The 18,538-nt window shown below is 36.1% G+C and overlaps 1 protein-coding gene across 19 annotated transcripts in view; it reads left to right on the top strand.

The window, feature by feature from the left end:
* Positions 1 to 18,538, top strand: part of HEATR5A (HEAT repeat containing 5A) — a 99,482-nt gene that overhangs the window by 64,117 nt on the left and 16,827 nt on the right. For 8 of the 19 annotated variants that reach the window (XM_070587316.1, XM_070587332.1, XM_070587337.1 and 5 more), the window contains exons 22-28: positions 3,422 to 3,560; positions 6,047 to 6,226; positions 8,269 to 8,508; positions 10,391 to 10,572; positions 12,307 to 12,375; positions 15,020 to 15,199; positions 17,214 to 17,436. In XM_070587316.1, coding sequence (XP_070443417.1) covers positions 3,422 to 3,560; positions 6,047 to 6,226; positions 8,269 to 8,508; positions 10,391 to 10,572; positions 12,307 to 12,375; positions 15,020 to 15,199; positions 17,214 to 17,436 — 1,213 coding nt within the window. Of the gene's footprint in view, positions 1 to 1,156; positions 1,184 to 3,421; positions 3,561 to 6,046; positions 6,227 to 8,268; positions 8,509 to 10,390; positions 10,573 to 12,306; positions 12,376 to 15,019; positions 15,200 to 17,213; positions 17,437 to 18,538 lie in introns of all 19 variants that reach the window. The other 11 variants (XM_070587295.1, XM_070587272.1, XM_070587304.1 and 8 more) reach the window with 3 other exon arrangements.

The raw sequence follows: 18,538 nt of genomic DNA, 5'->3' as shown, positions 1-18,538 counted from the left end.
CAAGTTGGTCTAACTTTTATTCTCCATTTAAATGTAATGATACTGCGATTTTTTATTCTTGAATTGTAGTAGAAATTTTTCATTAGTAGCCTTTTAAAATTTCTCCTTTAACTGGTACATGAATTCATTTATTACGTAAAGTTTATTGAGAAATGAAGACCAAGACTAACTACTATTTCATGATCAGTTAAACTCGTTACTCTTTTCTTTTCCCAGACTGAGAAAGGTTACATATAAAGAAAAATAGTGTTAGAGTTTTCTTTTAGGTACATTCATAGCAATTGAGAAAATCAGAAGTAAGAATTACAAATCTTATTCATATTACTCATAATATTTGTTATAAAATTATTTTTTCTTATACAGAAATCATATTCAAAAATTACTATCACCATAGTGTATTAATTTTGTGTCTTAATATTTTGGTTAGTAAAGCTTTACTAAATTTGGTTTGATTTGTTATATTTTAAAGTAGTCCCTCTAGTAAGGAAATTGCTTTTGCTTTCCTATTTAACAACTTGATGATAGGTTTTCTTTTCCACAGAGAATTTAATTGTTTAGCATGAAGTGTTTTCATATTAATTGAAACGCCCTGGATATTCAGAATACATTTCATCATTAAGAAAGAACCTTCCTGGAAAGGGTTTTCTTCTAACTGCATGCTGTTTAACTTCCATTCTGAACTTGGCCTTAGCTACACTAGCAATTCTGAGTGCTCTCAGTTTTCAGACTTGGCTTCCAAGAGTAAAAAATCTATTATTAACTTGTGATGAGGTAAACCGTTAACTTTGTCCCCTGCTAGACAGCTGTTCATGTGAATGCCATGCAGATCACTCCCCTCACACTCATGTCCACTTGATTGGGTTTTGTTCCTGAAGCTTAACGAGAGATTCCAAAGGGAAGCCTAATTACACAAATGTACATTTTTAAATTATTGTATATACTTCTTGAGTTGACCATTTTCAAGATCTTAGCTCAACTCATATTTTAAGTTGGAAAATGAAGTATTTTTAGTGTATTTTAAAAACTGAAGCTAAGCCAGTTTGAATGATAGCTCTATCAATATTTATATTTTAATGCTCAGCTGACTGTTGTGAAATCATCCTAGTATTTATCTTTTGGTTTTGTCATGACTGGTCTGTCATTTGTTTTTGTGCAGGAGATCTTGTTGGATAATTCTGTGTTGGTAGGTCCCTGACCCTCGATTCCTAACTTTTTTTGAAGTTTGCAGTGCTGTTTCTTTGTGTGGTTTTTTTTGGTTGTAGATGTTCTTGTTTTCCTCTGCACCTCTTTGTTTAAGCTGACCGTTAATGCAAAGTCCAGTATGTGTAGCATGTTACATGGTGTTTACTTAATACCAGTGTAAACAGATCCTCCCTAACCTTCTCCAGCTGGTGCACTCACTCCTTGCATTTAATTTTGCATCATTTTGGTTTAATATATTCATTTTAGAAAGGAATTGTAATTACAGTTTAATTTCTGTATTTTGCCTGCTTCGTTTGTTTGCCTTAACCCACTCTGTTCCTCTTCCCAATATAAATGCTGGAGAATGACATGGAGATAGTAAGCGTCCCACTTTGCTTTGTGTGACAACCTTCAATCTTTTTTCTACCCAACAAGTAAAGAGTACTTTTAAGCATGCTTTTTCTAAAATATTGTTTGACCAGCCTGAATAAATGCTGCACCTGCCTTGTGTTATATGCTTGTAAAAACTCCAAAATAACTCATAGATCCATTAACTTTTCTTTAAAATTGTCTCGTAGAGTGCTTTTTTGTCGTTGTTAAATACAGCCGTAATCTTGGGCATGAATGAACTTAATCTTTTTACATTTTAACTTCTCTATTATCCTATGTACTAGTGTTTAACAACAGAGTTCTTAAACAAGACTGGAATGGTGTTACCTTGAGACTTTTTGAATGGCATTCCTCTCTTTCCTCTTTTGGGTTGATGATGTGGCTTGAGGGTATAATCGAACAGTTTTATAAAGCCGTTCCCATCCATATGTTTCACTGATGATATATTCACAAACATTTTCTGTCTCTTGGCTTCTGATAATGTTTAGGATTTAGCTCTCTTAGCCTGTGTTTCTTCTTATGTATCAAAAAACAGTTGCCACCACCTACTCTTTTTCTCAGAATTTAGCCTCTGCTCCTTTCAACAAACTCTCCTGCCTTGGTCCTCTTGTTCCACATGCACCAGATCTAAAGATCACTGTAAGAACTATGCCATTATTTCTCAAATGTGGTTGGGAAATCACGTCATAGCACCATGTATTCATTGTCATAAACCACACCACCAAACTGGTCTTTACATTCATAGATAGAACAGAATCAATTTCAAAAACTCGAGACTTTATTCTACTTATAAAATCACTGAGTAAGAATTTGTATCCAGAAACCTGTGACTTGTTTTAATTGCTCATTGAAGGCATTATCACCAATCGTGTCATTTACTCTCGGTAGACACAACATACTGAGATTTGCATTGTTTAAATACTTCTAAGTAAAGCAAATATGTATGGAGACCTTCATTCTGAGCAGGAATATTCTATATCACTAAGATACGTGTCTATATATGTGTACATCCATATATAAGTAGATACATGTAAAATTTGTCATCTATAATTTGTTCTCTGGAGATCATTTTTGGTGAATGTGTTTTCTGAGTAGAACTCCTTCTGCCTTTATTTGAAAATGCATTTGCTTACCCTGTATGGCATCTGAATAAAATACTATTGATAGAGACTGCGTTAATAATAACTAACATTTATTGAGCACTTACTTTGCCAGGTACTGTGCTAAGCACTTTTGCGTGTTTCTTTGTGTTAACTTCACAGCGGTCCTGTGAGATGGGCATAGTGTTACCTCCATTTTACAAATGAGACAACTAAGGCACAGAGAGGTTAAATAACTTGCCCAACGTCACACAGCTAGTAAGTGGTGGATCTAGGACTCAAACTGAGACAGTTTGACTCCAGAGCCTCCATTTTAATCAGTATGCTGTATTGCTTATATGGATTTGTATAAATTTCTACTTAGAGAATGGTAAAACATTACACTATAGTTGCATGAGCACAGGTGTATAAGCTGCAAATAAATTCTTTCTCAATTGTATTTCTTTTCTCTCTCAAAACTATTTTTACTCATATAAATTTTGTGTCTTCTAACACTGTCAAGAGGCTTTTGCTTGGATTTGTTTATGAATTTGCATAGTCATGTACATATATTACTCCTAAGCTACTTCTAAATTATATAATAAAAAATATGTACTAGAATAGTTTGAGGAAGTTTCTGTTTTTAATAAATTGTGTCCAGCCCAGTAATGGACTGGACAGAATCAGGAGGGGTCCAGTGAATATCTGTTAGACTTATTGAATGCCGCAAAGAATTTCAGCTCTTTCATTCCCCAAATGCTATTTTTCAGGTGAATCTTTGTAGTCCCTATTTGTTACTGAGAAGAGCCGTACTGGCTTGTTTACGTCAGCTTGTGCAGAGAGAAGCAGCTGAGGTTTCAGAACATGCTGTTATGCTTGCTAAGGACAGCAGAGAAGAGTTGACTCCAGGTAATGATTGTTTTAACTTTTTTTTAACTTTCTTTTATTTATATATTTTTCTGCTTTTTCTCCCCAAATCCCCCCCAGTACATAGTTGCATATTTTTTAGTTGTGAGTCCTTCTAGTTGTGGCATGTGGGACACTGCCTCAACATGGCATGATGAGGGGTGCCATGTCCGCACCCAGGATCCAAACCAGCAAAACCCTGGGCCACCGAAGTGGAGTACACAAACTTAACCACTTGGTCACAGGGCTGGCCCCGATTGTTTTAATCTTCAATCTTCCGTATAAACATGAGTTTTGAAAACAAAATTTAGAAGTTAATATATAAAATATCTTAAACCAGCTACAAGAGACAATTGCTAACAATTATTACCATTTCAACCAATTTTACTGGTTTAGAGCAATAGTTCTCAAACTAAGGCTCCCAAATCAGTAACATCCACCTCACCTGGGGACTTGTTAGAAATGCAAATTACTGGGCCCCATCCCAAATCTGCTAAACCAACACTCTGGGAGTAGAGCCCAGCAATCTGTTATCTGTGTTTTTACAATCCCTGCGTTAATGTATACTGAAGTTTGAGAGCCGTTGGTGTAGAGCATGTTTTTTTACAACAATCAGTTGAAATTGGATTTAGCCCTTAAGTAATCTCATATGTCCCTTTCTTCCCCCAAAATCTCATTTAATAAAATTTGTCATAGATGTGTCTGCTTCAAGGTAAAGGGTTTGTATGTTTCTTCTCTACATTTTAGAGCTGAATTAAAGGATTTCTTAGCCAGTAAGGTTTAAGTATTTATCCCTTCATTTTAAAATTATGTCAGTAACCCAAACATGCATATAAATTCGAACAGCCTACAAAAATAGTAATGATAATATCTTACACTTTTATGTATATAGTTTCTAAAGTGCTGTCAGACTTTTAGGTCTCAGACTTCACAAAGCTTTCCAATATCTAAAGCTCTCAGATCCATAATTGTTTTACTGTCATACTGTGCCCTTTAAATTGCAGTTTTCTTATTATATGAAAACTTTTGCTCTGGCTTGAGTTAATCAGCATTGCTGAACTGGTGTGGAAGTCACCAAACAGATTGCAGAACTCATTTGAAAATTATTCTGTGATTACTTACCTTAACCACGTGAGGGAGTCCCCCCAGAGTGATCTTCAGTGTCTATTCATCACTGAGATTACCTATATCTGTTGCTTTAGGCTTTGATTGTGTAAACATGATGGTACATGTTCCTAGAATTATTCCATTAACCATGTGCGTAAAATTATAGTAAAGAAGTTGTTATGTAAATCCTTTTTTTTAGTTTTATAAGTCTTCAAACCCATGGAAAAGTTGAAAGAATTATGCAGTTAACACATACATAGATTGACCTATCTGTATGACATTCATTTTCTCTCTCTCTGTCTTTCCATACATACACACGCAGAAACCTTTTGCCAAACCATCTGAAAGCGGGCTGTAGACATCATGACAGTTCACCCCTAAAAACTTCAGTTTGCATTTTCCAAGGACATTCTCCTGTGTGACCACACATCATTTCCACACCTCATAAAATTAATATTGGTTTAGTAGCATGTGCGATCCTCACACAAATTTATCCAGTTATCCAAAAAATGTCGTTTATGACTCCTTCCTACCCTCCTCATGCCCACCCAGATTTAGAATCCAGTCCTGACTCACACATTGCATGGACTATTCTGTCTCTTTAGACCCCTAATTGGAAATAGTTCCACCACCTCCTTCTGATCTTTAAAAGGTAATTTCTCTTTTAAAATAGTCTAATAGCATAATCTTTAGACTCTAAATGCTTTCATAAATGCTAGATAAGTTAAATCATTAAGAGAAAATTTATTTGTCCTTTTGGTATTTCCAGAATTAGAGGAAACAGATGCCAGATCCAGGCTTATATTTCTCTTTTGGGATGCTTTATTACTTTGCAGTGAGAATATTGTGTAGCAATTCGTATTAATTCAACAGTATTCTTTAATTCCACAGTAGCTTAGTTGTAGTAATTAAGCAGTGTTCTCCATAAAATAGTTGTTTTCTGTCTGTTTTACTCTCATATTAATAAAATTAAAGCCTTTATGTCAGAACAGAGAAAGCTTAATATGGTTATTTGAAATTAACTTGAGAGAGAAAATTAAATAATCATACCAAGAAACATTATATAAAATTTGTATTATTGAATGTTTAATGGGTTAAAATGTTTACCTAGTTTAAGGAAAACATATTAATATCTCTTAATAAAGACTTATCTTTTAATGACATTGCATAAAAAATAATTGTCCAGTGTCATGAATAAGACCAATCTAACTATGAACTAAAATAGACCTCAGTAGTTTAAGACACAGTATTTGGACTAGTTCTTTAAAATATATTTGCACATAATTTTATTTTATAATTTTAATAACTACTGAATGTGTGTGCTTCTCATATGGCAGTTTTGTTTTCTGTATTACTTAGATCATGGATTTTCTTCTTGTCAGATGCTAACATCAGAGAAGTGGGCCTTGAAGGGGCATTATTGGCCTTACTGGACAAAGAGACAGATCAGAGATTATGCCGTGATATCAAAGAAACTTTAAATCATATGCTCACATCTATGGCAGTGGATAAACTCTCCTTTTGGTTAAAGCTTTGTAAAGATGTACTTGCTGCATCAGCTGGTGAGTAGTAGTGATTACCAGTTGAAATAATAAAATTGAAAGTAAAAATGTATAAAATTATTTGTTAGTGGCAATTCATTAATCTTGTCTGAATATTTGCATTATAATTGCGTGTTACTTTCTTCGAATGAAGATTCTAGTGTGTTAAGTGCAACACTTAATCCATTTTTTATTGTCTTACGTGACTTTCCTGTGTAAAAAGTAGAATCATTATTTATGCTATAAAAGAGATGACTAACTTATAGTAGCCCCATTATTTGTTTTTATACCTATAATAAATATTTGAAGGATTGCCTCAAATCACCCTAATAGAAAACTCAGCAAAAGTTATTACATTATGAGCAAGCCGGTTTCTCCACACTCAATAATGTTAATTTCAAACAGGGTTAAAAGTAGTGTTATTGCCCTAATGTCTTTCCTAGTACAAGATAATTGTTAGTGAGAAAGTATATCAGAGTCTTAAAAATTTATATCCTTGGAGAAAGAAAATAAATGACCCGAAGGAAGAAGATAGAAACCAATTCTATTCCAAGTACTTAGGTATTTTATCTTATTTAATCCTTTATCTAATGATATTCCGTTTTACTTTAGAGAAAACAGGACTTGGAAAGGTTAAATCATTTGCCTAAAGACACACACAGATGGATTCAAACCTTGACTTGCGTGACTTTAAAATCCAGCTTCCCACTATGTTTGAATAACTCAACTCAGTTAGTCAAGCCTTATAATTTAATGTAGCTCTGATCTCTGAATTACGTGAAAGGAAGAAAGATACCATTAAATTCCTGGGTTTTTTTTTTTTTTTTTTTTACATTTTCCACTGTCTACCTTGATTTTTGTTGGTCCTCTTCTCTTCTCATGATTTATACTTGCTCTTTCAACCATTATGGTACAGGTTTCCCTTTTTGTGTTTTTTTTTTCTTTTTTGCTGAGGAAGAATTTGCCTTGAACTAACGTCTGTGGCCATTGTTGCCAGTCGTCTTCTACTTTCTACATGGGTCACCTCCACAGCATGGCTGCCAACAAGTGGTGTAGGTCTGCAGCTGGGAGCCGAACCTGGGCCGCCAAGCCAAAGCAAAACATGCCAAACTTGACCTCTAGGCCACGGGGTTCTGATGTTTTCCTTCTTTGGTGCTCTCTTCTACTTAAGAACTACTACTGTTTCAGAACTTAAAATGACTTCTGCTTTAAAAGAAAATGTATGTTTGCTTAGACAGGTTGATTACACTTTCTTATATCTTCTCTATCTTTTTTTAATTTTACATTCATGCTCCCTGAGCTTACTGGCTCAATTTATTTCACCATTTTTTTCTTTATCCTTTGTAGTTTGGTTCTCTCTCTTCGTATTAGGAAAACACATTTCTGTCTCTGTTGTCTTCTTGGTTGTAAGACAGATTTTGCCGTTACTTTGTGATGTCTTCACTGTTTATGATAACACTCAAAAAATGTTGACGTATGAGATAGTTTAAGAGGAACAGGTTGGTTTGTTTCATAGCACTAGTTCTATTTTAAGTCAAGTTAAACATAGTTAATAAGTTAGCAGTTAATATAAAGAAGAAGTAATTCACCACTCAGTGGCTCCAACCATCAGGACGTCAGACTGTGACATTAATGGGTCTATCATAAGAAAAATATTTTTAGTGGGTTCAGGAACCTTCTTAAATCCATTCAAGTCCCCAGTGTTTAAAACAACACCCCTAATGCAGTCCACCACACTCACTACTAGAGAATTTTGAGCTTCCTTAAGTATGTCCATCTACATACATACAGGGGATTGATAAATATCGTAGTATCTAGTATCGTGTTCAGGTTTTCACTTTGAATATAATTTGACAACTTTATCACTTTTACCTGTAACAGCTCGCAAAGCATTTCTTCAGATACCAGTGTTATCTGCAGTTTTTAGACATGATTATTTTATGTTGCTAAAAGGTGTATGATTGATTAACAGTAATTCTAGTCTGAATTGGAAGTCATTTGTGTTTCTTTATAAATACATCTTCTAATTGTTTGTAATTACATGTATTCTCCCTTGATAAAAGATTTTACGGCTGTAACTTGTGTGGATGCAATGCAAGAAGAGGAAGGAGATAAAGGGGATGATGCCTCAGTTCTGACCATGAGAAATGACGACAGATCCCGTCCTTTCACCAATCCCCGATGGGCTACTAGAGTCTTTGCTGCTGAATGTGTCTGTAGGATAATTAACCAGTGTGGGAACGCACACAGCGCACATTTTGACCTTGCTTTAGCACAAGAAATGAGAAAAAGGGATTCAAGAAGTAAGTGGCACCAACTAGAGGAACCCACAACGAAGAATACACAACTATGTACCGGGGGGCTTTGGGGAGAAAAAGGAAAAAATAAAATCTTTAAAAAAAAAAAAAAAAAAAAAAAAAGAAGTAAGTGGCACACTAATGAAAAGACCAAATGATATACGTAGAAATGCTGTCTGCTTGTGTTTTTAATATTGCTTTAAAAAGTAAAACTAAAAGGTAGTTTTTATTCTTCCAAATCAGTTATGAAACTTGACTACAATATATAAGCTGTAAATTTAGTATATTTTTAATGTTTCAATGCATTTTTAATGATAAAGCTTCTTAAATTAGCATTCACTTTTGTTTAATGAACATATCCGTGAGTTAAGTTTATAGAGAATAATCATGTTCTTGGAAAGTAGTATATGCAGTATTAGCTAGTTCCCAAACTTTGTTTTCTGATTTGTAACTTAAAGCAATTTTGTTTATAGATAATTTTGGTTTCTTGGATGTTACCTGGAAAACATTTGAGCTTATCTCAGTGTAAAATAAACCTGGATGTAAGACCATTTTGACCTTTTATCATTGTTTTGTCATTTTTACTTAGATAGCTGTATGTACTATGATTTGATGTCTAATTTTTAAAATTCATTTAAGCACATATGTTCAGACACAATGCACATATCTAAATGCCTTGGAAATATTCTTTATCAGGTAAAGGAATTATAAACCAAAATGTTGCTATTGCCAGTGGGAGAGTATGAATTTTAAGTATCTCTCTCTGTTTTAATGATTTTTTAAGCGGGCATTTATTGAGTCTCTTATTGGTGAGGAGAGCACTGTGCTAGATAATGATGAGTATAAAATGAGTATATCATAGATGCTTACTGATTCCTATGCTCCCAATTAAAATTGTAATTGATGCTTGCTAAGATGAGTTGGCTTCTTCAGTGTGACCTATAACAAATCTTTTAGTTAGTCTCAAACATATTTTAGGTAAAGGTTAGTTGTACCCCTGAACATTGTATTGTTGGAACATTGTTAAATGATTATCTTATGTCTCTCTCTGGTAGAATTATTTATACCAAAGAGTGTGTTGTAGGAATAAAAGAAATTCTCATTTATAATTTTATAGCTACAAATGTTTTATATATTCCTATCGTTTGTATGTGTGGCAAGACATGCAAAAATAAGATAATCCAGTCCATATAAATAAAGAACCACATAAAACATTTTTTTAAAAAGGAACATTAGGGGCCAGCCCAGTGGTGCAGCGGTTAAGTTCGCACATTCTGCTGCTCAGCGACCCAGGGTTCGCCGGGTCGGATCCCTGGTGCGGACAAGGCACTGCTTGGCAAAAAGCCATGCTGTGGTAGGCGTTCCACGTATAAGGTAGAGGAAGATGGGCACAGATGTTAGCGCAGGGCCAGTCTTCCTCAGCGAAAAGAGGAGGATTGGCAATAGTTAGCTCAGGGCTAATCTTCCTCCCAAAAAAGGAACATTAAATCTTTTAGCTTCAATTTGACATAAAGAGAATAATAAATTACTGCCCAATTCATCAAAACCCAGTCTCTTAAGTACCTTCTAATGTACTTTTATCAGAAAGTGAACAAAGGTTTTATTGAAGGTATTATTAGCACTCTTTTAAAGGATGCTAATTCAGCCTTTGGTTTTTGAATAGCTGTGTTATTATTTGCTTTGGGATGGTTTTTGTGTGAGTATTTGCAGTGGTACAGTAGATCCAGCTTTAAAGTGTGTATTTAACAAACTAAAAGAAAATAGTAAATCAAATCAGAGGTACTTAAAAGAAAGTCTTGGTTATGAAATTAAAAGGAGAAATTATCACTTAACATAAATCTTAGTTCTGGCATATTCTCTTTTTGATAAGATTGTTTTAATCTCGTAGATGACTTTTTGGTGCTACATCTTGCCGACTTAATTCGCATGGCTTTTATGGCTGCCACAGATCACAGTGACCAGCTCCGTCTTTCTGGCCTTGAAACACTGTTAGTTGTTATTCGGCGATTTGCAACTATTCCAGAACCAGAGTTTCCAGGTCACGTGATTCTGGAACAGTATCAAGCCAATGTAAGCACTTTCCTTTAGAGAATTTTATTATTAAACACCCAGATAAAAAGTCTATGAAACTAATTGGCATATCACCTCTTAATACATAAGTGAGCATATATCTGCTAATATGTCACCACTATAGTCAGTATATAGAAGATGCCTATGTTTAAAGAAGAAATCTTCGAGTAAAGCAAAATGGTACATAAAAGAGGTCTTTTATAACATTAAAGGTTAATTTTCATAATTAAAACCTTCTTGCTAATTCAGGGGAATAAAGGACTTTGGTAAGTCAGTTCTTTACAACATATCTGAATAAGCTTAAGATAAGACAAAGTCATTACTAAATATTCCACTAGGCTACATGCGTGTTTTTCTTCAGATCATTACTCCTAGAATAGATGTAACCTCCTTTGTTTTCTTTTTTTTTTTTTCTGCTGGACTTAGTAAAGAATTCAGGTTTCTGTTAGTGGGTCTGTAATCTTTTTAACTGATGTTTGGTGCATTGAGCAATCTAGGAAGAACGAGGAAGATAGCAGTCATCTCGTTAATTCACGCACATCACATGTAATCCTCCAGGATTACCTCTCAGTTTGATCCATAGGCAGCTTCTAATGGCTAGCAGTTAGGGAGACCAGAGCAGTTCACCACTTAGCAGTCTCCACCACACCTTCCTAGCAGGTAATGCCAATATACGCTTAGAGCAAAAGGAAGGTATTAGAGTTACTTATATGGAACTATCATACTAGAATAAAATATTGTAATTCTGTTTAATTAAGGGGAGCTCTGTTATATTTTTAGCCCTCTTAAAATTGCAAATGCTTGAAATAGAATTACAGCTCACTTAAGCAGAAAAGGAAGATTGTTTTCAGGAATCTTAGTTGGCTCTACGTTCTTCTACACTGGCTTTATTCTCAGGTTTGCTCTCTCCAAGTGGAAGCAAGATGGCTTGCTTGGCACCCAGAGGCTTATAAAGAGACAGTGCCTCTTTACCAGTACTCCCAGCAAAAGTCTTAAGGAGCACTTTCATTGTCCCGGCGTGTGTCCCTGGAACCAGGTGGTGCTGTAAGCTCCATAGCAAAATATGGGCTAAGCATTGGGGAGAGAGAAGATTCTCTAAAGGGAAATTGGGATGCTGTTATCCAAAAAACAGGGGAAGATATACGGGGCAGACAAAAACAACAGATGTCCAGGAGCCGGCCTGGTGGCTCAGCACTTAAGTTTACACCTTCCACTTCTCAGAGGCCTGAGGTTCTCCGGTTCAGATCCCCGGTTCGGACATGGCGCCACTTGGCAAAAGCCATGCTGTGTTAGGCGTCCCACGTATAAAGTAGAGGAAGATGGGCATGGATGTTAGCTCAGGGCCAGTCTTCCCCAGCAAAAAGAGGAGGATTGGCAGTAGTTAGCTTCTTCAAAAAAAAAAAAAAATGTCCAGAATAGCTATCATAAATAAATAAGTTTAAAATAATATTAAAAGGGGCCAGCCCGTGGCCTAGTGGTTAACTTCACATGCTGCACTTCAGCGTCTCCGGCTTTTACCAGTTCGGATGCTAGGTGTGGATGTGGCACCACTCATCAGGCCATGCTGTGGTGGCATCCCATGTGCCACAACTAGAAGGACCCACAACTAAAATATACAACTATGTACTGGAGGATTTGGGGAGAAAAAGCAAAAAACAAAATAATATTAAAAAGAGAGTTTGCTTGTGCTGTCTTACTTATTGATGCTTGATGTGTCGTATACTCTCCTGCCAGGTAGGAGCAGCACTTAGACCAGCCTTTACTTCAGAGACGCCACCTGATGTCACTGCCAAAGCATGTCAGGTAAATGGTTAAAAAGACAAAGCTTAAGAAGTGAAACCCTTTCTTAGGAAGCAGTTCTCCAGTTAGTATTTGATTCCAAGATTCTACATTATAGTTGTCTAATCATTAATCTCGGCTGTTCCTTTTCCTTTACTTTTTAAATTCGGACAACTTCCTCTTCCTTTTGTATATATAGCTACACAGTAATCTAATATATGGATATATCATGATTTATTTAACCAGTGATGGATATATGGGTTTTCTTCATCTTTTGCTATTATAAACAGTACTGCAGTGAGTGACCTTCTACGTAGATCACTTCACTGGGTGCAAGCATATATGTGACATAAATTCTCCAAGATTGAATTGCTAGGTTAAAGAGTATATTTTAGGGGTTTACTCATTTAAAGTACTACCAGCAATGTATACAACTACCCATTGTCCCACATTCGCAGCAACATTGTGAGTTGTCAAACTTTTTGATATTTTTTATGGTGAAAGGATAGAGCATATTTTATTTAGTATTTGTTAGCTTGATTTATAACTTTAAAATAGTACACATTTTATCTAACAGTCTGTTAGTTTGACTTATGACTTAAAATATTAAGACATAAGGTATGGGGGTCTGTTTGTATTCTTACCCCAGGATCCAGAAATGTTAGGGGCTCCCCTTCCCTATGCTTCTGTTTCTACTAGTCAAAATTTTACCCATCTTAGTTTTGGTTTTGTTTTTTTCATGAGGTCACATTGATTTATAACATTCTGTAAATTTCAGGTGTACTTATCGTTATATTTCAGTTTCTATATAGACTGCATCGTGTTCACCCTGAAAGTCTAGTTGCCATCTCTCACTGTACATATGTGCCCCTTTACCCCTTTTGCCCTCCGCCTGGCCCCTTCCCCTCTGGTGACCACCAGTCTGTTCTTTGTATCTGTGTTCAGACTTTTAAAGATTTTATTTTTTTCCTTTTTCTCCCCAAAGCCCCCTGGTACATAGTTGTATATTCTTACTTGTGGGTCCTTCTAGTTGTGGCATGTGGGATGCTGCCTCAGCGTGGCTCGATGAGCGGTGCCATGTCTGCGCTCCGGATTCAAACTGACGAAACACTGGGCCACCTGCAGCAGAGTGTGCAAACTTAACCACTCGGCCACAGGGCCAGCCCCTGTGTTCAGACTTTTAGATTTTTGTCTGTGATAGAGTAAAAAGGATATCTCAGGATAGTTTAGATTTGTATTTCAAGTGAGATTGAATATTTTTCATATATTTAAGAGCCCTATAATAGACAATTTTAAACAGTTGCTTTTCCAGGGGTGGTTATCAAATCTTGATATTGATATCCAGCCCTAAATGACCTGAAATAATTAAAAGCAGAACTGACTTGAATCAAATTAATTATAAACATAATGGAATAAACTAATTTTTGTCAGTTCTTTCAACTTTCTTTTATTCAGTTGTCTTTAGGAAATGTTTGAATATCTTCAGTATTCAGAGAACTGTATTAAATTTTGTGCCAGGTCTCTAATTTATCATCACTTTATTATATGTGTTCGTGCTGTAAGCCACTTGAAATCTTTTGTAAAATGAGACAGGAACAGAATAAATAGATGGAAGAATAAAAATAAGTTTTCTTTAGAAAAGGAAATACTGTGACTCCAGGGAAAACTGTACACAGCCCTTGGTAATTGAGTAAACTTTTTGCATTGGAGACTTATTAATGATGGGGGTTTTTTATTTTTTATTTTTTAATATCTTGCCTTCAAAAGAATCAAAATCTTCATTGGGATTTTAAATGTTAGGGTTTTTATCTTTCAACAGTTTTGTTAATTAACCATACAATATCTGATTTTAAAATAATAAGATGAGGGGGCCAGCCCCGTGGCCGAGTAGTTAAGCGTCAGCTGCCCAGGGTTTCACTGGTTCGGATCCTGGGTGCAGACATGGCACCATTCATCAGCCATGCTGAGGCGGCATCCCACATGCCACAACTAGAAGTACCCACAACTGAAAATATATACAACTATGTACCAGGGGGCTTTGGGGAGAAAAAGGAAAAATAAAATCTTAAAATAATAAGATGAAATAATCAAGATTGGAGATTTAATTCAAATGGTAATCCAGATGTTTATAAAGTGGTACCTTTCGTGGCTTAATTTCTCCCTACTAATAACATCTGAGACTCTTCAGTTTATATACTTAGTAGCACTGGTTTCCTTGCTTCAACCTCAGACTTCGTTCCCTTTTGAAATACTGGCTTTGACTGTCATCACCAACATCCATTGAGTTTCTTACAGCAAGATGATTTCAGTGACTAGATTCCTAAGATGTGGATGAGCTCTACTGAACTCACAAGGGAGATATTTATAGTCTTTCAATTAACTTTTGAGGGGCTGGTGCGGTGGCTCAGCGGTTAAGTTTGCACATCCACTTCTCGGTGGCCCAGGGTTTGCCGGTTCGGATCCCGGGTGCGGACGTGGCACCACTTGGCAAAAGCCATGCTGTGGTAGGCGTCTCACATATAAAGTAGAGGAAGGTGGGCACGGATGTTAGCTCAGGGCGAGGCTTCCTCAGCAAAAAGAGGAGGACTGGCAGTAGTTAGCTCAGTGCTCATCTTCCTCAAAAAATAAATTAATTAATTAATTAACTTTTGATTTTCTTAAAAACCAGGTTTGCAGTGCCTGGATAGCAAGTGGAGTTGTAAGTGACCTTAATGATCTTCGGAGAGTTCATCAGTTGCTTGTTTCATCATTAACAAAAATACAGGCTGGAAAAGAAGCTCTAAGTCACTTATATAATGAAAGTGCTTCCACCATGGAGATCTTAGCTGTGCTAAAAGCCTGGGCGGAGGTTAGTGCTTCTCTCAACTTATAACTGGGATTTTGGAAGTTGTTAGTAAACACCTCAGGCCATAAACTGAAATTAACTATTTAAAACTCAAGTTCATTTTTAAGGTTAGTAAAAGACTTTCAACATGAGATTTATTTATATGTTAATTGATATTTTGGCCAAGCATTCTGAAGTATCCTCCATTGTCTGTTATCTACTGCTTTAAGCAGGGTACCTCATGAGTCAGAGAGACTTTATAATAGCCAATGAAAATCAACTTTTATTGAAATCTGAATTATTGAAAATGTGGGTTTGCTTGTATGTTCTATCAACTCTATAACCACTGTAATTTTTTTTTAATGCTCTTTCAAAGAATGACTTTTGAATATGAAATAATAGTCATTTTCTTTTCTACGATTAAGGAAATTTTATAGGAATATGTTTAACCTTTATTTTCTAATCAGGGAGAAAGCTGTATCATTTTGTAATTTACTGTGGAAATGTTCAAGCATATATGAAAGTAGATAGAATAGTGTGGTAAACCCACATATACTCATCATCTAGCTCCAGGAGCTACCACACTTGGCCGGTGTGCGTTCATATGTCATTTTAATGAAGGTGTATAGTCTCAGATTACAACTGAGAGAATTAAACAATATGTAAGAGAGTTTCCTCCACTGGAGCTGATTAAAACCTGAAGATTGTAGAATACCTATATTTGTCATCAGGTAGGGTTAACAAACCTTGGTTAGGAAGTAGTTCTGCCTAGATTTAATAAGCTGGAGCTAATGATCTTTAATAGCCAACTCTGTATGCTTTTAAACATACGCTTTTAGTAGAACAAACAAATTCTGTAATCTCTTTAACCTATTTTACAAATAATTCTCTGCTTCTACAGTGTTCTTTATAATAATTTGAATCTCTGGGCTCCTGCTTAAGCCCATTACCTCCTCCTATTCTCTCCTTAATAAAGATAATGACTGACCAACAAGTTCTGTATAATTGAAGTCCGTAATCCACAATCTGAAATCCTTGGAGCCAGATATATTTGGAATTCAGAATTTGGGACATTTTCAAAAAGTAATACAGTGCATATTTCATGTATCCATCCAGGAATTCCAGGGCAATACCATAGAATCTATAATCAAATACATTAGGGGTCAGACCTGTGGCCGAGTGGTTAAGTTCACACGCTCCCCTTAGGTGGCCCAGAGTTTTGCTGGTTCGGATCTTGGGAGCGGACATGACACCTCTCATCAGGCCCTGCTGAGGCAGCATCCCACATGCTAAAACTAGAAGGACCCACAACTAAAAATATAAAACTATGTACCAGGGGGATTTGGAGAAAAAGGAAAACTAAAATCTTAATAAAAAGTAAAAAAATAACATTAATAATATCTGTAGTAAAATTTTTGAATATTCACACTGTGTTGGATATAGGCTAGAAATAGCCTCACATAAATTTAGTCAGTTTTGCCACCAGGTTAATTTCCCACAAACTGAAATTTTTCAGAGCTTTTTGGATTTTACAGTTATAGATAAAGGGGCAGTCCGTGTTATGTACTATGTTAAATATTTTAACATATAGTTAGTCCTGTAAACAGTCCACATTAAATCTATGTAAACTTCTATAGTGATTTAGTGGCAACTTTGAAAGAAGATATTTTCAGTATTTCAGCTTATTGCAGTTCAGAGATGGCCACCTGAAGCCGTAAGGTGAGGTGGATTATACTAACTAGGTTTAGTGAGAAAGAGTGCTGGGTCATTAGTTAGAGCTGTCATGGTTGTAAAATGCAGAGTGGCAGCATATTTGCCAAGTATTTGTTATCCCTCACATATCTCATTGAAGGTAATACTTTTGGATCTTTCTACCCCAGTTTTGTGTGTGTGGTTACACGTGTACCTTCTTGGTATCATAGTGCATTTCAAGTCCAGTTCACTTAAAGGTAAGTCGACCTCCTTAGCAAGATAAAAATATTATAGCACCTTTTCAGTGGGTATAAGATATTCCTATTTACAAATTAACCTTTAACAGGTCTACATAATTGCTGTAGAAAGACATAAAAACTGCAGACAACCTTTGAAGACTACCACCTGTTCAGAAGAGAGTGTCAGAAACGGGTCCTGTTCATCAGACGGTCTGCTTGACCTAGTCCACACAGACCTGGGCACGCTCAGTCGGCTCTGGCTTGCTGCGCTTCAGGATTTTGCTCTCTTAACTTTGCCTTCCGAATTTGCCTCCCAACTTCCTGTTGACGGTAAGGGCCTAAAACACCTACATAATTCCTAGAGTGACAGTCAGTAACTTTTCAGAATTTCTCCTTTAGCATGTAATGTTTATCTGAAACATTGTCCTCAGAATATTTTCCTTCATAGAATAAGCATGTGAGACTGGCCTCAGGGAAGACACCCTAAAGCTGGTTCGCTAGGTCATGAGGCATGATATCTCCCCTCACAGGGTGCTGCCAGATTGCTCTCCGGAGTGGTGATGCCAGTTTACATGCCCACCAACAGCATGTTTCTGTTTCACTGCGTCTTCCCAACATTGTATGTTATCATACTTAATAATTTTTGCCAATCTGATAGATAGGAAATAGTCTCTCATTGTTTTATTTCCTTGATTGAGAATCTTTTTTCATAGATTTATGGGCCAAGTTTCTCCTTCCATAAATCACCTAATCATAATCTTTGCCCATTTTCTACTTGATATTTGTCATTTTCTTACTGATTTGTTCATCTTTTATATATTTTTAGTATTATTCTTTTGTGGTTCCATGTCTTGCAGATATCTTCTCCCAGTCTGTAACTTATTCGTTTACCGTTTTAAATTAATGTAGTCAGTTTGCGGTTTGTGTTTTTGTGTAATACCTGACGCATTTTTTTTTTTTTTTAAGATTTTGTTTTTTCCTTTTTCTCCCCAAAACCCCCCGGTACATAGTTGTATATTCTTTGTTGTGGGTCCTTCTAGTTGTGGCATGTGGGACGCTGCCTCAGCGTGGTTTGATGAGCAGTGCCATGTCCGCGCCCAGGATTCGAACCAACGAAACACTGGGCCGCCTGCAGCAGAGCGCGCGAACTTAACCACTCGGCCACGGGGCCAGCCCCCTGACACATTTTTTTACTTAAGATCATAAAGACCTGTAAGGTTTACAGTTTTGCTTTTTACATTTTGGACTTCAGTCCAGCTGGGATTTATTTTGTGTGCATGGAATAGGTAGAGGGAGCTGATTTTTATAGTCAGTTATGAATACTGCATTTTAAGGTTTGGATATTTGTTAGCTTCTCTTAATCTTCATGTTATTCCAAAATGTCTGTTTTTTCTTTTTCTTACTCTTTGATATGAATTTTAAGGTCAGCCTG

This window comes from Equus przewalskii, chromosome 1 (assembly GCF_037783145.1).
Source record: "Equus przewalskii isolate Varuska chromosome 1, EquPr2, whole genome shotgun sequence".
NCBI lineage: Eukaryota > Metazoa > Chordata > Mammalia > Perissodactyla > Equidae > Equus > Equus przewalskii.
The sequence above is the reverse complement of the archived record's forward strand: the minus strand, read 5'-3'. Positions and strand labels throughout refer to the sequence as shown.